The following is a 17,384-nucleotide window of genomic DNA, read 5'->3' on the forward strand; positions in this document are numbered from 1 at the left end:
TCTCTGTCATAAATAAGACAACAACAAATAATACGAAATACATACTATGTTCGTGCGCCACATTAATATATCGAAAAAATTATACACATGATTTACCAGACTAGAAATGTTAGCGTTAGGTATTCAGGCTCATAAAACGTGTCTTTGTGATTCTGCCAGTGCCTTCGATTGAAGTAGCCAATGCTGAAGAATTTTGGTTTCTTTATGAAAACGAATTTAAATATGAAAGGGCTTTAGTTAGGATAGAATCTGAGAGAGCATTCTAAGACGAATGTACTTCACAACCACTGCAAAAGGCAATCGATATTAAAATCTATCTATGTATCTCACAATGCATGCTTGTTAGCACCCAACAGCTGCTGATTTCGACATTTAAGTTAGTGCATTTGAAAATCCACTTATTTTATAATTAAACAATACATTTTGATATTTAATTAAGCAGCAGGAATTAAGCTTAAAATTACTATTTAAGTGTATAATATTAGAATACTCACCCCGAAGTTAGAGGCAGCAAATCTATCACTAGCGGAGACGGCGGAAGAAGCAGCGGTGTGTGCATAGTAGGCATTGATATTGGCTAAGAGTGTGCTCATAACGGCGGGCACTCCTTGGCACATGTACTTGGTGGACAGGCAATGGAAATGTCTGCAACAAATGGAAAAGAATTCTCAAACTGATATTATATAAGAATAAATGTGTTGCGTATACGCCATCAACACGCAACTTCAGCAACATTAATTAATACAAGTAATACAACATTACGCAAAACATAAGTACGCAGTATACGAGGTATGGCAGAAAATGAATGAAATTCTGTATTAAAAAATTCCTTATTCCTCGGGATGAGCTCGTTTAGAGAGGTCAAACACCATCGAAGGAATATCTCGTAAATTCGGGTTGATTACTTTCATTTGCTTCGAGGATTTCTGGATGTTCTTGCATCATTATGAGGATCGTATTAAAAGTAGGACATAAGGGAAAAAATCTGAATTTTCAAATTTTAACGGTCGCCGAATAGGTTTTTTTAGGAATTTTTATCCTCTCTAAGCTCGCAATCTACCAAGTCTGCTCTTACATACACTCCTGCTAACCTTCTTCTTTTTTCCCCCCGCATTTTTAGCTTTATTATTAAACATCGTTTTCTTCGCACTTACGCCGCATACAATTCAACAACAAAATCACAAAATTTTAAAAGCTGCCTAGCAGCATATGTTTAGAATTCCCAATGCAGTGTTAGGTGTTGGCATGCATTTTTATATTTTTTTCAACTTTTTCTCAATTCATCACATTTTTATGTCTTTTTATTATTAACTTTTTATGTGTTAATTTTATTTATTAAATTTCACGTTCTTTGCACTTAAATTCAACAGCAAATTACAAAATATTTAAAAACAGCATATCTTTAGAATTCCCAATAGAGTGTTAGAGGTTACCATACTTATTTTGATATTAGATACATTACATCTTTATAAACTAGTTGCTTCCGTGACTAGGCGCCTAAAATAGTTATCGTAAAAAATGAAAAGTATATAATGGTTTCAATACGTGCAACTAGTCTAATTTTATAAACATATTTAATATTTCTAATTAGACATTTCATGATTTTAATGCCTTTTCATTTAAATCAATCACATTAAAAAGTAGAAAAATATTCTTATAAACTATATTTATTGCTTTTAAACCAATTGTATCACTCAGTAACCTACCACATTAAATCTGAAAGTAGTTTAGGCTTTACTGAATTGCAACTAGCTGGAGCATGGAATTTTATTTCCGACCGCGGCAACACATTACTTTCCTAGAGCAGAATTTGTTAATCTAAAATTTAAAGATACATATTTTAGATCATTCCGAATGGCAACAGTCTTGCGCGGTACAGATAAAAATGTTTTATTTCGAATAATGCTGTCACTGCTCACTTTAAAATCATCGAACTTGTTAATCAAAAATTCATTCAAGTTTCATAAATATGAAATAGATATTAAAAGAAATTCTAAATTGAAAATTCGGTCTTCCAGGTACACATGTTTGAGTGGAGGTCTAAGTTATTCAAAATTTAAAAAGTTGTTAAATGCTTTATTTATTCTGTATTTCTAATATGCCATCAACACGCACACGCTAATACAAAATGTAGTAAATTTATACCTAATATTCCTTGGGAATTTGCAGTTAGGCTGATAGGAAATAAGGATTACACATTTCGTCTTAGTTATAGGAAATTCCAAACTTTGTCAATATAAAAGTTTCTAGCAACAATCTATTACATTTCGGCTACACTTTGTTCACCCACAGAGAATCAGATATGATCGTTGATGACTTCATGCATATATTTACTTTGATTAAATTCAAAATGACTGTTTTCGTAAGTGATAAACTACTTAATTGTTAAAACTCTAATTTGAATTACATGCAACAAAGTTCACGGAAGAAGAAATTAAAAGCAGAATTGAGGTCATATCGCAAACTCTCAACGAAAACAGAGAGAAAACTTATATTCTAATGTTTTCTTTTTATTCGAAATTCAAAGCAAACTATTTTCAGTTACTTTCTGCTATTTCTCTTCTTTCACTGTTATAAAAAACGAATTTCAAAGTGCTACTTCAATAGTTTATTAAATTTTACAGTTTAAAAAATCTAATTTTTATAATGATATAAAGATTAAACTAAAAGCAAAGTGAAGAAATAATATTCTTGCATTAAACTAAGTCCACCTGCTCTATGAAATTAATTTAAATTTATACTGAAATATATTTTATACATGTGAAATTGTTACTCGAATAATAGTTTCTATACCTTCATATATTTTATAGATTCTAGAGTAGATAGATTGGAACTGTTTATGTTTCACGGTGTGCTGCTCCCGGACTTATTGTTTTAACGAAGAGTTACTCAAATGATTGATCCAAAGGATGCGGGTGCGATATCTAGTAAAATGAATTTTGCCTTTCAATTTTAATACAACTATGTGTTTTGTTTTTTAACCACCAGACCCAAACTTAAGGATGTTTAGCTAAATCATTTTGCGTAACATTTTTGAAAATACAAATAAAATCCCGCATACCCCATCTTTTCAAATTCTTTAAAGAGTATAATAAATAAATGTGAAGAAACGTTATTTTTGGATTTCTAAAAGAACAGATGTGAAAATAATTAATGATGATTTTGAACACGGCTGCAAATTACTTAAAACATTATCTCAAAGAATAATGTATGATTTCATATGTAGGATGCCATTTATAATTTATAAAATCACTATGTGTTACTTTATTTTAATAATTACGAAAACGAAACTCTTTTTAGATATAGATCTTTAAATCTGAGTTGAGAAGTATTCGCCATGGGAAAAAATTAAGTTTTAAAGCATCAGTTCGATTTATACAGAAACTTAAAATATGTTTTTAACTTTCACAAAGTCGAACTTACGTCATTGCTTGGTAGATAGATTCAATACCGTATCTCATAGCAAATTCGTCCACAATATCTTGAGCAGGTTGATCGAAATATACTTTCCATGCATCATCCTAGAAAACAAAGACTGATATTTTATAAAATTGGGAAAAATATGATTTTAAAAGAATAATTTTAATTTTTATGATTATTGGGAAAACGTAAAGTGAAAATGCTTAGAATCTGATCAAAATTAACTGAAGAACCGCAAATTAAGAAGCTTTTTCAACACGATGAAATATCAACAAGATGCATAAAGTTTCGGAAATATACTTTATAAGTCTTATAATAAATGCCAAATTCACATAACCTTTCATCGATTAACTTAAGTCATCGAAAACACAGAATGCAAATATTTGGTTCAACTTCATTAAAGTAATTCCAGTTTTTAGGATTACCCGTGTCTGCTGAAATAAAAAATCGATCTTGTATGAAACTTCATACGTTTTTTAATTGTTAAGTCGTGTAAGAAAATTCTGGGACTACGAATGTAAAACGAGGTACACTCTACAAGTAAAGAGAATAATAATAACACTAATAAGTTTCTGTTTTCGAACTCTCGGTCCCAAATTAAATTGTTTGAATGTAATGCTCCAAACAAAGAAGCAAATAGTGAATCTAAGGCTTCTAGTTCTACTGTGATACATGCAATCTCTAATTAATACATCGCTGACTTCAGTTTATATAAATTTCTACGCAAGTAAATTAAAATCGTTATGTCATAAAGTTTTAGGCAAAGACTGTAATTTCACTACTTGATATTTTTAGAGCTGTGAATTTTCCGTTTATGTCAATGAACTTCTTTGAACAAAAATTTAAATTGTGTTTTTTATAATCAGTGTAAGTTTTATATTCCGTTTATTATTAAATATATACATAATATGATTAATGAGATTTTAACATCTAATCAAATATTTCATTGAGCATATGTATTAGGGATTCTTTTTCGCCCTTAAAATATTATTGTAACTTCAGTTAGAAACATAGCTTCCATGCGGGTTTCCATGTCAGAACTTCCAGCTATTACTAAGATATGTATATGATGCTGTACAGCATTTAAAATAAGACAACAGGACGCAGTACAGGTCGTAGAGATTTTCTTTAGTTTAGCGAAAACAGTGTTGCTATTCTGATGCTGGGTAATCTAGTCAATGTAAATATAAACCACGTGATGAGGAATGGGCAAATATTCAAGCTTTCTTCCTATATTTTTATCTGATGAGATTTTTGGATTAAAATAGTTTTTGTGCTTATTGGAATTTGCATCAACTTGCAGGTGAGGTCTTCAGGTAAATGTAAGATTTTAAAGTGTTATAAATTAATTTATAATTTTTATTTAAAATAGTAGTTTATAAAATTATTAGAAACCAACAAGGCAGTCATTCTAAGAATGAATTAAGATTCAAAGATAAGGTAATGTGCCTAGTAAAATGATTAAATGATTAATTTTAGTTCTAATGATAAATAAAAAATTAATATTTTATTTAGGTTTTTTTATCTTCTGCTCATATCATTTCACTTACCGACCCACTATAAGAAGCAGCCCCTAATTCCGAGCACCTAGAATTAAGCCTTGTCACCCCTCCTACTTGTCGAAGTCAATATAAAACATATGGCATAACCAAGGCGGAAATGAAATAACACCCAGGAATTTGGGCAGGCTCGACAATGTTTAAACATTTAAATGTTATGTAAAATTTATGTCCTTTGAATATTTATTCTTCATAACTTTTTTATAAATTTCCATGACGGACTTTGCTTCTAACAAAGAAAACAAATTTTGTAGACGACTCAAACAAATTCTTTTCGAAGAAAACACAGACACGTAAACGGAGAATTAAAAGGCAAACTCACCCCTTTTGCTTCAGGTAATTTCACTTCACCACTTCCTATTTGTTCACATAAATAATGAAAAAGATTCTAAAAATAAAGAATACCATTAGAATATTTTAAAGACTGTATAAATGATTTTTACTAACAAATTTATAAAAAAATATTTATTTTATATATTTAAATCAACAATTTTTATTTAATTTTAGACACTGACTATTCAAGTTGCAATGTTAGGACATAATATAAGAAATGAATTAATTTTTAACCAACTATTGCACAAATTATCACTATATTCAGTTATTTTTATGATTTTTCCAACAAATAATATTTAAAAATAAGGCATTTATTTACTTATATAAATTGTATTTATTTAAGTATATGATTATATTTATTTACTTATATTGTATTTATTTACTTAAATGATTATATTTATTTACTTATATTGTATTTATTTACTTAAATGATTATATTTATTTACTTATATTGTATTTATTTACTTAAATGATTATATTTATTTACTTATATGATTATATGAACTAGTACTTTCGAAGGAATTATATATATTTACAATAACTATCAATCAATTTACAGTAATTATCAAACAGTTAACAACAATTGTACTCATAATGCATCGCATTATTATATATATTTTGTAATAAAAATCATTAATTATTAATGAAACATTATGTTTACTTTTTAAACACCGGAAAAGATATCTTTTTGAAGAGTTTTCAGTAAGTGGATTTTATGCGAAATACGAAGTTTTACCACTTGAGAAAGTATTTATTGCTTATGTATAAGTGATAGAAAGAAATAAGCACGCAGCTATGTCTTAAATAATTAAGTCTCTTAATGTTGGATTTTGTAGTTTTTGAACAATTTATTTTAAATATTCAATTTTATATTGTATGCATTAAATTTCTGGAGCAGTATTTTTAAAATCAGTATGTCTATCGTAATTGCCTAGTTTAAATACTATTTCAAGTATTAAACCAAAATCTACAAGCTAAGATCAAATTTGTAACGATAAACACTTCGAATCAAAAATGTAACGATAAACACTTCGAAGTATTAGAATCTGAACATTGATAGTTCGGTCCAACTTTCGAATCCCGGCGAACGGGCTGGCTGCATTGGTAGTAACGGGCTGTCTGCATTGCTGAAAGGTAAAGTCGCTGAACATTGGTAGTTCGGTCCATTTTTTGACTCCTAGCGAACGGGCTGGCTGCATGGGGTTTTTCCTGATTTTCCGCATGTGTAACTTCTATGCAGTATCTTGTGGATGAATGCGTGAATAAAGCGGGCGCAGCCCGAGTAAAATCGCCAAACACTGGTAGTTCGGTCCAATTTTCGAATCCCGGCGAACGGGCTGGATGCATGGATGGTTTCGTGATTTTCCGCATGTGTATCGTGTGTGCAGTACCTTGTGGATGCATACGGGAATAAAGCTATCGCAGCCCGAGTAAAATCCCTGAGCACTGGTAGTTCATTAAAACATTCGAATCTCGCTGAACGGGTATGTTGTGTATGCATACGTGAATACAGCGAGCGCAGCCCAGGTAAAATCGCTGAACACTGGTAGTTCGGTTCAACTTTCGAATCCAGGCGAACGAAAGTGGGCTTTAGCCCGCTAGTTTCAACATAATTTTTGTACAAGAAGATTCACAAATATAATTTCAGTTAAGGCGTCAGCTGATATAAAAATCTCAGAGTTTTAAATGCAAACTAATAATTAAAATTATTTTGTACCTCGTGTAGACATGTATATTGTACATGATAGGGAGCCACCTTTTCTTCACCCTTGATTTCAACACTGATATGCAATCGAATGGCGCCAGACACGGCAGATTTGTCCGTTCGCTTTTCTGTGTGGAAGGAGGAAAGAATAATTCTTACTTGTACTCAAAAGAATAAAAAAGATAACACAAATCAACTGCAAAATAAATAAGCCAAAAGTATTATATAAAACTGAAATTGTTTGGAAAAAAAAAAAAAAAAAACAGTAAACAACAAACTATAAAAACACCAGTAGCAATATTTGAATACTTCGTAATTTAAATATAATAATTATGCAAAACCAGGAAAAGGTACGAAAATTAATTAAACATAATCATAAAAACTTTAATATATATAATTCAATGACTTTATTGAAGGACGTCAATTCAAACGCACATATAAGTCTAAATCGTAGAAGAATAACATATACATTTTCTGGAAATGATTATTCAATAATTCCCTTTTTTGGTAAACAAACTTTTCTCCGACAATTATTTTTCAAACTTTTTAAGTTTATAATTGTGATCTATAACAGCTCTAATTCAGGATTCTAATAACTGGAAAAATTCAATATTTGTTAGAGATCGACTGTAACAAAAATACAGACTCAATATTCTACTTTAAGTCTGTGAGTGCGCGTTGGTTAAAACTGTAATATAATGAACCATAAAGACTTTCCCGATATATCAACCCTTAGCAGTCAATCGCTCAAGCAATCGAATTGCAATTTTAAATACTGTTTTCGGAAAGTATGAACCCGAGATTGAGACGATTTAAAACAACAGAACTCTCACGGATATAGTTACAGTGAAAAAATTTCGAAATTTACTTGTTTTTAACGTACCAGGTCTTCGCAGACGATAAAGCATTGCTTTCGCGTGAGATTGTTGCAAGCAATGACGGACGTAACATCGCAGGAGCAATCTGCACAGTTTCACGTTTTATGGAGTCTTTCTACTCTGACAAATCTGATGGATCTGATATATAAATCTCGGATTTCATATAATCTCAGAACCCGAAATCTATCGGAGTTAGGTCGGGAAATCGAGGTGGCTAAGAAACTGCAAAGCTACGGGAGATGACTCTATCTCCAAGGTGTTGTTGCAGCTCTTTCTGAATAGAAGTGGCCACGTATGGAGAGCACCATCTTGCGTCCAAACAATTCCATTAACAACGTTTCCCTGCTGCAGTTCCGGAATTACGTAATTTTGCAACATTGCTGTATAACAAGCACTTGTGATGGAGCACTTTTTCATACCTGTGGGAGTGGCCTCTTTGGAATTCGTATGAAAAGTCCGTCAATGCAACTTCTCTATCACTGATCTTTATCAATGCTCTTCTTTGCAAATGTTTCACGCGGAAGGTTTCGTCATATGTGTATCGTTCCAACGTCATTTATGATCTTACGGTTCGAAATTTTTAAAATCATTTCACCGTAACCGTAGCCATGAGAGCTCTCTTATTTTAAATCATCAGAATCTCGAGCACATGCTTTCAAATAAAAATACCTGAAATTGCATTTCCATTAGTTGAGCGGACGGGCCGCTACGTTTCATATATCGGAGAAGTTGTTTTTTAATCTTGAACACCAAAAAGTATTTAGCGTCCTCTGCTGACGAAAGAACAAAAATGTGAAGGAAAAAAGACATATACAAAATGAAAGAAAAGAAAAAGAACAAGATGAGGATACAAAAGCTTTTAAACAACTTTGAATGATTATCTACTAAAAGTCAAACGGATGCGCCTTCCTTGCATGTGATTCTAATGCACGTTGCATGGAAAGTCCTAAAAGTAACTGTTCATTGAAATATGCACAATTCACTCCAATAAAATCATTACCCACATTCATCAAATTTCATCAGCCATTCCACAGATGGTTGCTAGTAATATAACGATTATTTTGGCAGATCTTCAGGATTTTGGAGCATATTCCCAACATCTGCTTTAGAAAGGTATATATTTTACTGCAAATAAAATTTTCGAGACACACTATGCATATGAAACATCTTATAAGACATTTGTGATATTTATACACTTTTAATAGAATAGAAATGAGTGAATAAATATTTAAATATCCATACTGTATTCAGTCTCTTTTCCCTAACAGGGTAACTTTTAAAGTTGGTTGACTGAGATTTATAAAAATCATGATAGGTATTAATGGCTTATCATTGGTTTCTTAATGCGATTATACTTGAATAAGAAGTTTCGTATTTAGTAGTATATTAAAAAATTCAGAATATTTTTAGAATTTTATTTTCAATCAATAAATTTGGTTTGGGTGTCGTTTTTACTAATTCAGTAGTTCTGCAGTTTGGGTAATGTATAAAGTACTAATACTCACCTAAGTTATACCAGACGTCCATCTCACCACTGAGTGTGCGTACTTCTATAATAGTCTGACCCAAAAAGTCATCAGACTCTCGCGTCAGCTTCTGTCGCAGTTTCGACTTTAAGTCATTATCTTCATCCCTGTTTAAGAGTAGAAGATGACGGTTATCAAACGTCATTAAAAATCTATTTAGACTTGAAAAAAAATTAAGGAATAAAATATAAGTATATATATATATTGTATATATAAGCCATTAAGGAAAGAAAAAATATATACCCTTATATACCCTTCTCCTTTTATCTCTTTCTCTTTCGATATATATAAATCTAATAAAGCACATTGATCATAAAGAATGGGGGAAAGAACACAGATTATCCAAACCATTGATAAATGATGCAATTAACAGGAAAAGAAAAAGTTCGAAGTCGATAGTTTGAAATGATTAAGCAATAAATTTAAGAGAATGAACGTAAATCATGGTATTGTACCTTAACGTTATTTATGATGGTTACGGACGCTGTCGCTAAAATTTAAGAAGGAAGTACATCTAGTAGATGTATACTGCAGAACTCCAGTTATCTAGATTAACTGGGATCAGAGCCCACTCGGATAATCAGAAAGAACTAATAATTGAATTGCGTTTTTTATCCGAGTCAAAAAACGCATTATATTTTGTTTATTCTAGTTTATTTAAAAATGTATTGTTGAGTTCAAAATGGCTTTTTTGTACGGTGGAAATTATACATAGAAATTATTTGTCGAAAACTATGATTTATTTCTGCTTTAAATAAAATAAAATAATGAAATTAATTTTTATCTGTCTAAGCCTTAAAACTAAACACTCAATTTTTTAATTATGCTTTTCGTACTAAATTCAAAGAAGACTAATATTTTTGATTAAAACAAATTGCATAGCCTATTTTTATTCAATCAAAAATTAAGCTAAGGTGTTTCCTTTATTAATATTAAATTACAATTTGGAAGTAAATAATGCAGACTATTGCAAAATAATTATGAAACGTTTTTTAACAAGTTAATAAAAACATGTAAATAATAAACAAGCAGAAATTTACTGGACTGAAACGAATAATTCATTAAGAAAGGCTAACAATTCCTGAATTCAGTTTGGTAAACAGAGTTCCAGATAACGGGAATTATTATTTATTTTTAATATCTTAGCATTGTATACAAAGCAGATGGAGAGTGAACAGTGAGAGAAATAAGTTACTTCGAGGATAAAGGTTCTCGGCGTATGATTAGTTAAGTACAACCATTTTATTACATGTAATTTGGTAAGGAGGTAAGAAAGGATTTTTTTAAGAGCCCTAAAAATTTAAAATTTAGCCAAAAGAGTAAACGAAGTGTAACAAATAAAGTTAAATACTAATTAAATATATTAAAGGTAAAAAAAAAACATAAAAATAAATACTATTTATTATATTAAGATATAATAAATGTTATATATATATATATATATAATAAAATCAGCATTTTTATATATGGTTATATAAAAATGCTGATTTTATTAACAGAATTAAGAGTTGCTTTAGGACTTTCATATAAATAGGTTAACGAAATTCTAATTTAGGAATGGAGTTAGACTTTATTTACGTTTGTTATGTTATTATAAATATTTGAGTCTAGACATAAATATCTCATTTTCATGAGGTTGCAATTACTTACGTATTTGGTCATTTCTAATGTACACGATTACACTGGTTAGTTGTAGTCAAGTAACATTTTGACTTTATTACAGATATTTTAGATGTGTTTTACATTAATGAAATAACTTGTAGTTGAGTAAGTAATTGTCAGAGCTGAAATGCCTTTTCGAATAATTAAGGAGTGAAGTATAAATTTTAGCAGCTCGAAATCCCTTAATTTAGTGTATAAGTATATAGATTAGTACTACCATAATAAATTACCATTACATGAAAGATTACTATTAAAGTGAAGAGTATGGCTGTGCGCGTTTGTCTGTCTGTTTGTGGCATTATCTCCTCCGGAACGGCGGGGAGATGAGGTTCGAGAGAGGTACCTCCCGGATTCCAAAAATTCGTTGGAAGCCATTTCGACAATTCTCATCTTCGTACGACTTTAATTAGTAGAGACATTAATTTAAAACTCGGACAACGCTAATTTTCGCCCTCATTTTCCCGAGTGGCAACGGTCTCGCACGCTGCAGGTAAAAATCTGCTTTATTTCGAGAAGAGTGCCATTGCTCGCTTTCAAATCGTAGAGTTTCTTAATAAAAATGTCAAAGTTTTACAAAATATTAAATAAAAATAGCATTGCCAAACATTAAATACATACCAAACAATTTTTCCGATTCCAAAAATTCGTGGGAAGCTATTTCGACTGTTACCATCTTCGTACGACTTTAATCAGCCGAGATATGAATTAAAAACTATGAAAACGCTAATTTTCACGCAACAGTCTCGCGCACTAGAGATAAAAATCGTCTCTCCCTTTCTTTTCCAATGGCGGGCACTTGCCTATAACAGCACTGGCCATTACTAAGGCCATAAATGGTGACCATTTTATTATTGAGGGACCTAATAGGCGGCCACCGTTACCTCCTATGAAGGAACAGACAATTATACATCCATGTCTTCTCCGGAATTCGAACCCGGACCTTTTGGTATCGCAGTCAAGCTCTTCCCTAAACACTTCATGCTTCCCTAGCCACTATACCGTCTGGACGTCCAGATAAAAATCTTCTTTATTTCGAGAAGTGTCGCCACTGCTGGCTTTCAAATCGTAGAGTTTTTTAATCAGAAATTTGTAAGTTTTACAAAATATGAAATAAAAATTCCAAACATTAAGCATATTATTATTAAATAGGATCATATTCTGACGTTGAAGAAAGCATGCGATTGCCTGTGACGTCACTGTATTTCGAAAATTACATGCTAATATCGGCATTTTAAATAAATAGTTGCTGTTGGCAACTTTTTTGTTTCAGTTTAGTATAATTGCCACGATATATTATTGCCACGTTAATTCTTTTATTAATATTGAGAAAAAGTTGTTATATTACATGAAATTTAACGTTGTATGACGTCATACGTATTAACCTGAAGTCTCAAAAATTTTTGTTTCCCGCTTCGGCAATTAAAAAATTATTTATGAATTGGCTGTTTAATGGAAAGAATGAATTAACTTCTTTCATATTGAAACGTTATCATATATTTACTTTCAGGGATACATAGAACTTACAAATTATGCTTTGGCTTCAGCCCGCTCATCTGGCGGGTTTGCCCGTTAGTTAATTTTAATTTTTGAGGACCAGACGGGTTTTAATATGGTTTTGTTATGCTCGTTAATTTTAATATGGTTTTGTTATGCTCGATCTGAGAGATTCACATCGAGTAATGATCGCTATAACATCAATATATATTTCAAAAAGAGTGTACTGAGTGTGAGGAATGTTGTTCACATAAGTATTAAACAGAGTTAAGCAAAGTAAAGATCCCTGTGGAAAGCCAACCATACTTGGGCAATGCATGAAGTATGTGTTCTTAATGTCAACGACAAAGCGTCTAATAGTTAGGTAGAAATAACTAATGTGTTCTCGCAATTCCAGAGCTTGTAGAGACATTAGGTTATTTCGATGCAGGAGAGATTAAAAATGAGCCATGCCTTCGCTGGGACTCGAACCACGGACCTCTCGAATATGCGCCGAGTGTGCTGACAATTACAGAACGAAGGCATGCTAAGAGGGCGGGAGAAATACCTTACTCTCTCTTTTAAAGGGCGACTGGGGATCAGGGGACCCAATTGCCAAATCCTGGTGGTGGAGAATCATCAACTATCACCTTTTTTAGTTCGGGCACCACTGTAGAGTCATTTTTAGAATTTTTCGAAACAAAGAAATCGAAGAAATGAGTAGTGCCTTTGTGAGGACTCGAATAAGCGCCGAGTGTGCTGACCGTTACACCACGAAGGCATGATAAGAAGGCGGGAGATAAGTTTAGTTTGCAAATGAATTAAACACGATCAAAAGCTTTACGGATATCTGCGAATAAAGCTGTCTGAAAACTATCGGCGACAAGAATGGTGGCGCATAAAAATTAATGAACAGTTGAATGTTTCTTTCTAAAACTCCATTAGTACAAGAAAGAATAGATTTTGAGGTAATTATTAAATTACAGAGTCATCTAATTTACTTAACATTTGCTAACTGGGCGACAGAGCATGGAATCATTGTCTGGATTCTTTGGCTTTAATATTTGCAAAACGATTGCCATTTTTAATACGGAAGGAAAGTAGTTGAATGTACCAACATATTGTTAATTATTTTAACAAGCTTGAAATTCATGATGACAGGAATTATTTTATTGATGACATTAAAATCTCCAGACGATTTCTTCGCTTTCAACTTTTGAATGGAGATAGATTTTTGATTGTATGCAGGCAGATTCCAAAATATATTTTCTATGGAAAGACTAGATCAGTATTGTTGCAGGCATTTCTAAAAGGAGTAATATAAGAACGAAAATGACAATGTGTTCTTTTTGAGACTGAGGCATGGAAAACTAAAATGCGTAGTATGGCACGATTTAAATTTTTAGTAGGTGATAATTTATATGAAAGTTTTTAAAGTAAGCTTTCATCTGAGAAAATTCAGCCTGTATGTGCGGCGATTATTGATTATGAAGTTTCTTTATTATTATCTAACCAATTATGTGGTTGATATCACTTTTATCCAATTAATTATGCAATTGATTGAATAATGTTTCCTCCGTGAGATGCTTAGAGCGTTATCACGTTTATTTCGCACCCCGAATTCGTGCAATTCAGCATTTTTCTGCCAATACTCACGATGAACTTATTTACTATTATTAGAATGTAAGAGTAACAGCTCATTAATAAACTAATTAATTACATCGTCTAACTCAATTCACCACTGAGTGGTTTGATCAGTTGTTAGAAACAGCTTTCGCACAGCCATACCAATTATTAGTAATGAAGGGTAACATTCAAATCCATTTTTACTGGAATCAGAATGATATATTCTAAAATATGACAGGGTGATTATTCGAAGAAGACTAAAATGTTTAACGGGTCAACAACGCTTTCAGCAATGAAGAAGTCGGTAATGTTAGCAGAACTATACATATATAGTGATAGTACCTTGGTACGTTGTGCTGTGAGATAACTTGTGCCAATTTTAGCAAAGTTTAGAAATGTTGCTACCATTCGGTGTTCGAAAAACTGGAAACGGGATATATTTTTTGAACATTTATCCACTACTTTTATTTCTATTTTAAAATCTGTTAAAAGAAACGGCAGTATTAGATGAAAACAATTTCAATACTGTGGTGGAGAGAACAACATTGTGGTGTCTAAAAACAAAACGTAACTTATATATATATATATATATATATATATATATAAGTTATATATGGCCGCTTAGAACAAAATTCTAAATATTCATGAAGTCTTAGTGAATTAAAAATAGGAAATTCGATAATTTTAGGTTCAAAATTTGCAGAGATATGCTAAATGAAAATCTTTAAGTCGCAGCTAAATATTTAATAACGGAAGTAATTTTACCCAAAAAAGGACCATTAATCCCCAAAACAAGTAACTTTTCTTTTGTAGCTACTCTGTATATTTGTATTTAGACATAAATTAAGCTAATAATAGTCAAGTAATTATGTTCGAAATCAGTAAACTAAGTTAACCCTGTATAAAAATTATGAGTTTCTATATAACAATTCAAGAAAATATTATATAAGAAAACGTAAATCAAATTCTATAGTAATTCAGTAACCTCAAATATACATCATACGAAACACTTATATATAATACCACAGGCGTCTAAAATTTTTATCAATGTATGTATTTTGCTAAAATGTTCTTTTGCGTTTTTATTTCACATTACGTCGGATTTAACGGACTGTCACCTCCAAATAACATACAGAGTTTAATAATTTAGTGAGTAAGACATGGAATCTAATCTTTAAAATAAATAACCATATTCTAAGAGAACTCATCTGATCAATTAACATAAGAATTATATCATAGATTACAGGTATTATTTATTATTTTTAAGATAACACTAAGAAATAACTTACCACACGCGTACTTTGATGCGATCGGAAGAATTATGGCACTCGCTGAAAGGAAAAATGTTAAATTTAGTGTCGCAATAAATTAAAAAATACTAAGAAACTCGCAGATTTTTTAAAATTTTAATTAGACTTTTGGTACACTCTTAGGTTGATGATACCAAAGTTAATAGAGGATCTGTAAGATAAACAATTTTCTGAATGCTTTTACAATAATTTTTTCCATTCGAAAAGGATGGGTAAATATTCCTTATTAAGCACACCTTTTCATTCTTTTCTAAATGGAGAAAATTACCAAAAAATAGTTTTATAAGCAAAATAAGTTTTAATGTTTAAATCTCTTACTTTTTTAGCCCTTTATTATATTACGATACTCAAAATATAAAGTAATCATTTACTAATTAATAACAGAATCTTTCAACAAACTTCAGTTGCTGCATATTTTAACACAGATTAGTATCTGAAATGCCCTTATTTATAAATAATGAATCAAATAACAGTGAACTTTGAAATGACGTATGCTACGGCGAATCGTGTCAAACAAATGAATAAACTTTAAGATGCCTATAAATAAATTATTTTGCAACACTCATAGCTTGATTTTCAATCAGATCAAATATGTATCTAAGTACTTTTTATCCGAAACACCGATTTTATAGATTCTAAGTTTTGCGTGATATGGATGCTATAGAACACGGTTATTCAAAAGTTGACCCGCGGGCTGTATGCGGTCTTCTAAGCTGTATCAAGTGGCTCATTAAATAGATTTAGTTTCATTTTATATTTGACGATATGAAAACTGCGTGTAAACTGCATTTATCATTATTTGAAAAAGATCTGAAGTAAACGTAAAACACAGAATACGAACGCGCTTCGAAGTACTAAATTTCTTAAGACCGTTGTGAATTTTATCAAGTATGACAGGCCACTTAAATGAACTCAACTACGATTATAAGGAACTAATTGCTGGACCTTATGAAATACATTAATGGATTCCGAAACAAACTGAAACTTTATCATGCTATTTTAAGGAAAAATGAATTGATACTTGTTTCAAATAGCACTGAAGTGAGAAGAAAAAATAGCGTATTTCTCAGAGCTCTGTGGAACATTTAGAATAGCACGGAAAAAAACTGAATTTAGGATGTATAAGCTTGATAAACAAAACAGCTGTTCTGCATTATTTAATAATGTAATGAAAAAGGACCAGACATCTCTCCAATGAATACTGTACTTATCGTATACTGTACGCTTTCATTCGAAAAAAGAAGTTCAAAGTTTGAAAATACTTATTTGCATCAAAATGCATTTCCCAATTTGAAGTTTAACAATACTAAAAAGTGTATTGAAAAGCGTTGTGTATTAAAGGTGTAGTGCAAAAGTTGTCTCACAAATTGTTATCTATTTATTTTGCTGCAAGTCGCATCGATAGAAATAGATATGGAAATCTCTTCCATATTTTTATAATGAATACGTATGTTACTTACAAAATACATAATTATGTTTTCCTGTAATAATTAGTATATGTAACTATTTATGGTTTTGATAAGGGAATATATTTTGTAGTTGCGGCCTTCCACCTGATAAGTAAATGAATTTGCGACTTTCAGATTCATTGCAACCGGACACCAAAAATTCAGGACGAGACGGTATTTTCAATATAACGTTGTGAAAAAGCTTTCCAAATCAACAAAAATAATACCATAAGATTCCCAAGATCTAAGAACATGGATAATGTAAGCAAAATTTCCCAAAAAAGAAATCAAAATGATAGAAAGGAACTTTCTTGAAAAAGCAGCATGCAGCACAATGCAACAGAAGGCTTTCATCCATGTGACAGGTGTCCAGGAAGAAACATCCATCCTTTAGTAGGGCATTTGATCTCTCCTGACAGCTGTGCACGTTTCACATCATTTGTC

At 31.3% G+C, this 17,384-nt stretch overlaps 1 protein-coding gene across 4 annotated transcripts in view; it reads right to left on the reverse strand.

Moving 5' to 3' along the window:
- Window positions 1-17,384, reverse strand: part of unc-13 (protein unc13 homolog) — a 293,041-nt gene that overhangs the window by 47,567 nt on the left and 228,090 nt on the right. For all 4 annotated transcript variants that reach the window (XM_035360008.2, XM_085820232.1, XM_035360007.2 and 1 more), the window contains 6 exons: window positions 15,472-15,513; window positions 9,401-9,528; window positions 7,030-7,145; window positions 5,302-5,367; window positions 3,424-3,521; window positions 495-645 (listed from right to left, as the gene is read on the reverse strand). In XM_035360008.2, the coding sequence (XP_035215899.1) occupies window positions 495-645; window positions 3,424-3,521; window positions 5,302-5,367; window positions 7,030-7,145; window positions 9,401-9,528; window positions 15,472-15,513 (601 nt within the window). The remainder of the gene's footprint in view (window positions 1-494; window positions 646-3,423; window positions 3,522-5,301; window positions 5,368-7,029; window positions 7,146-9,400; window positions 9,529-15,471; window positions 15,514-17,384) is intronic.

The sequence above is a fragment of the Stegodyphus dumicola genome, chromosome 7, assembly GCF_044657685.1.
Source record: "Stegodyphus dumicola isolate Sdum_Otavi_A_Nest chromosome 7, ASM4465768v1".
Classification (NCBI taxonomy): Eukaryota; Metazoa; Arthropoda; class Arachnida; order Araneae; family Eresidae; genus Stegodyphus; species Stegodyphus dumicola.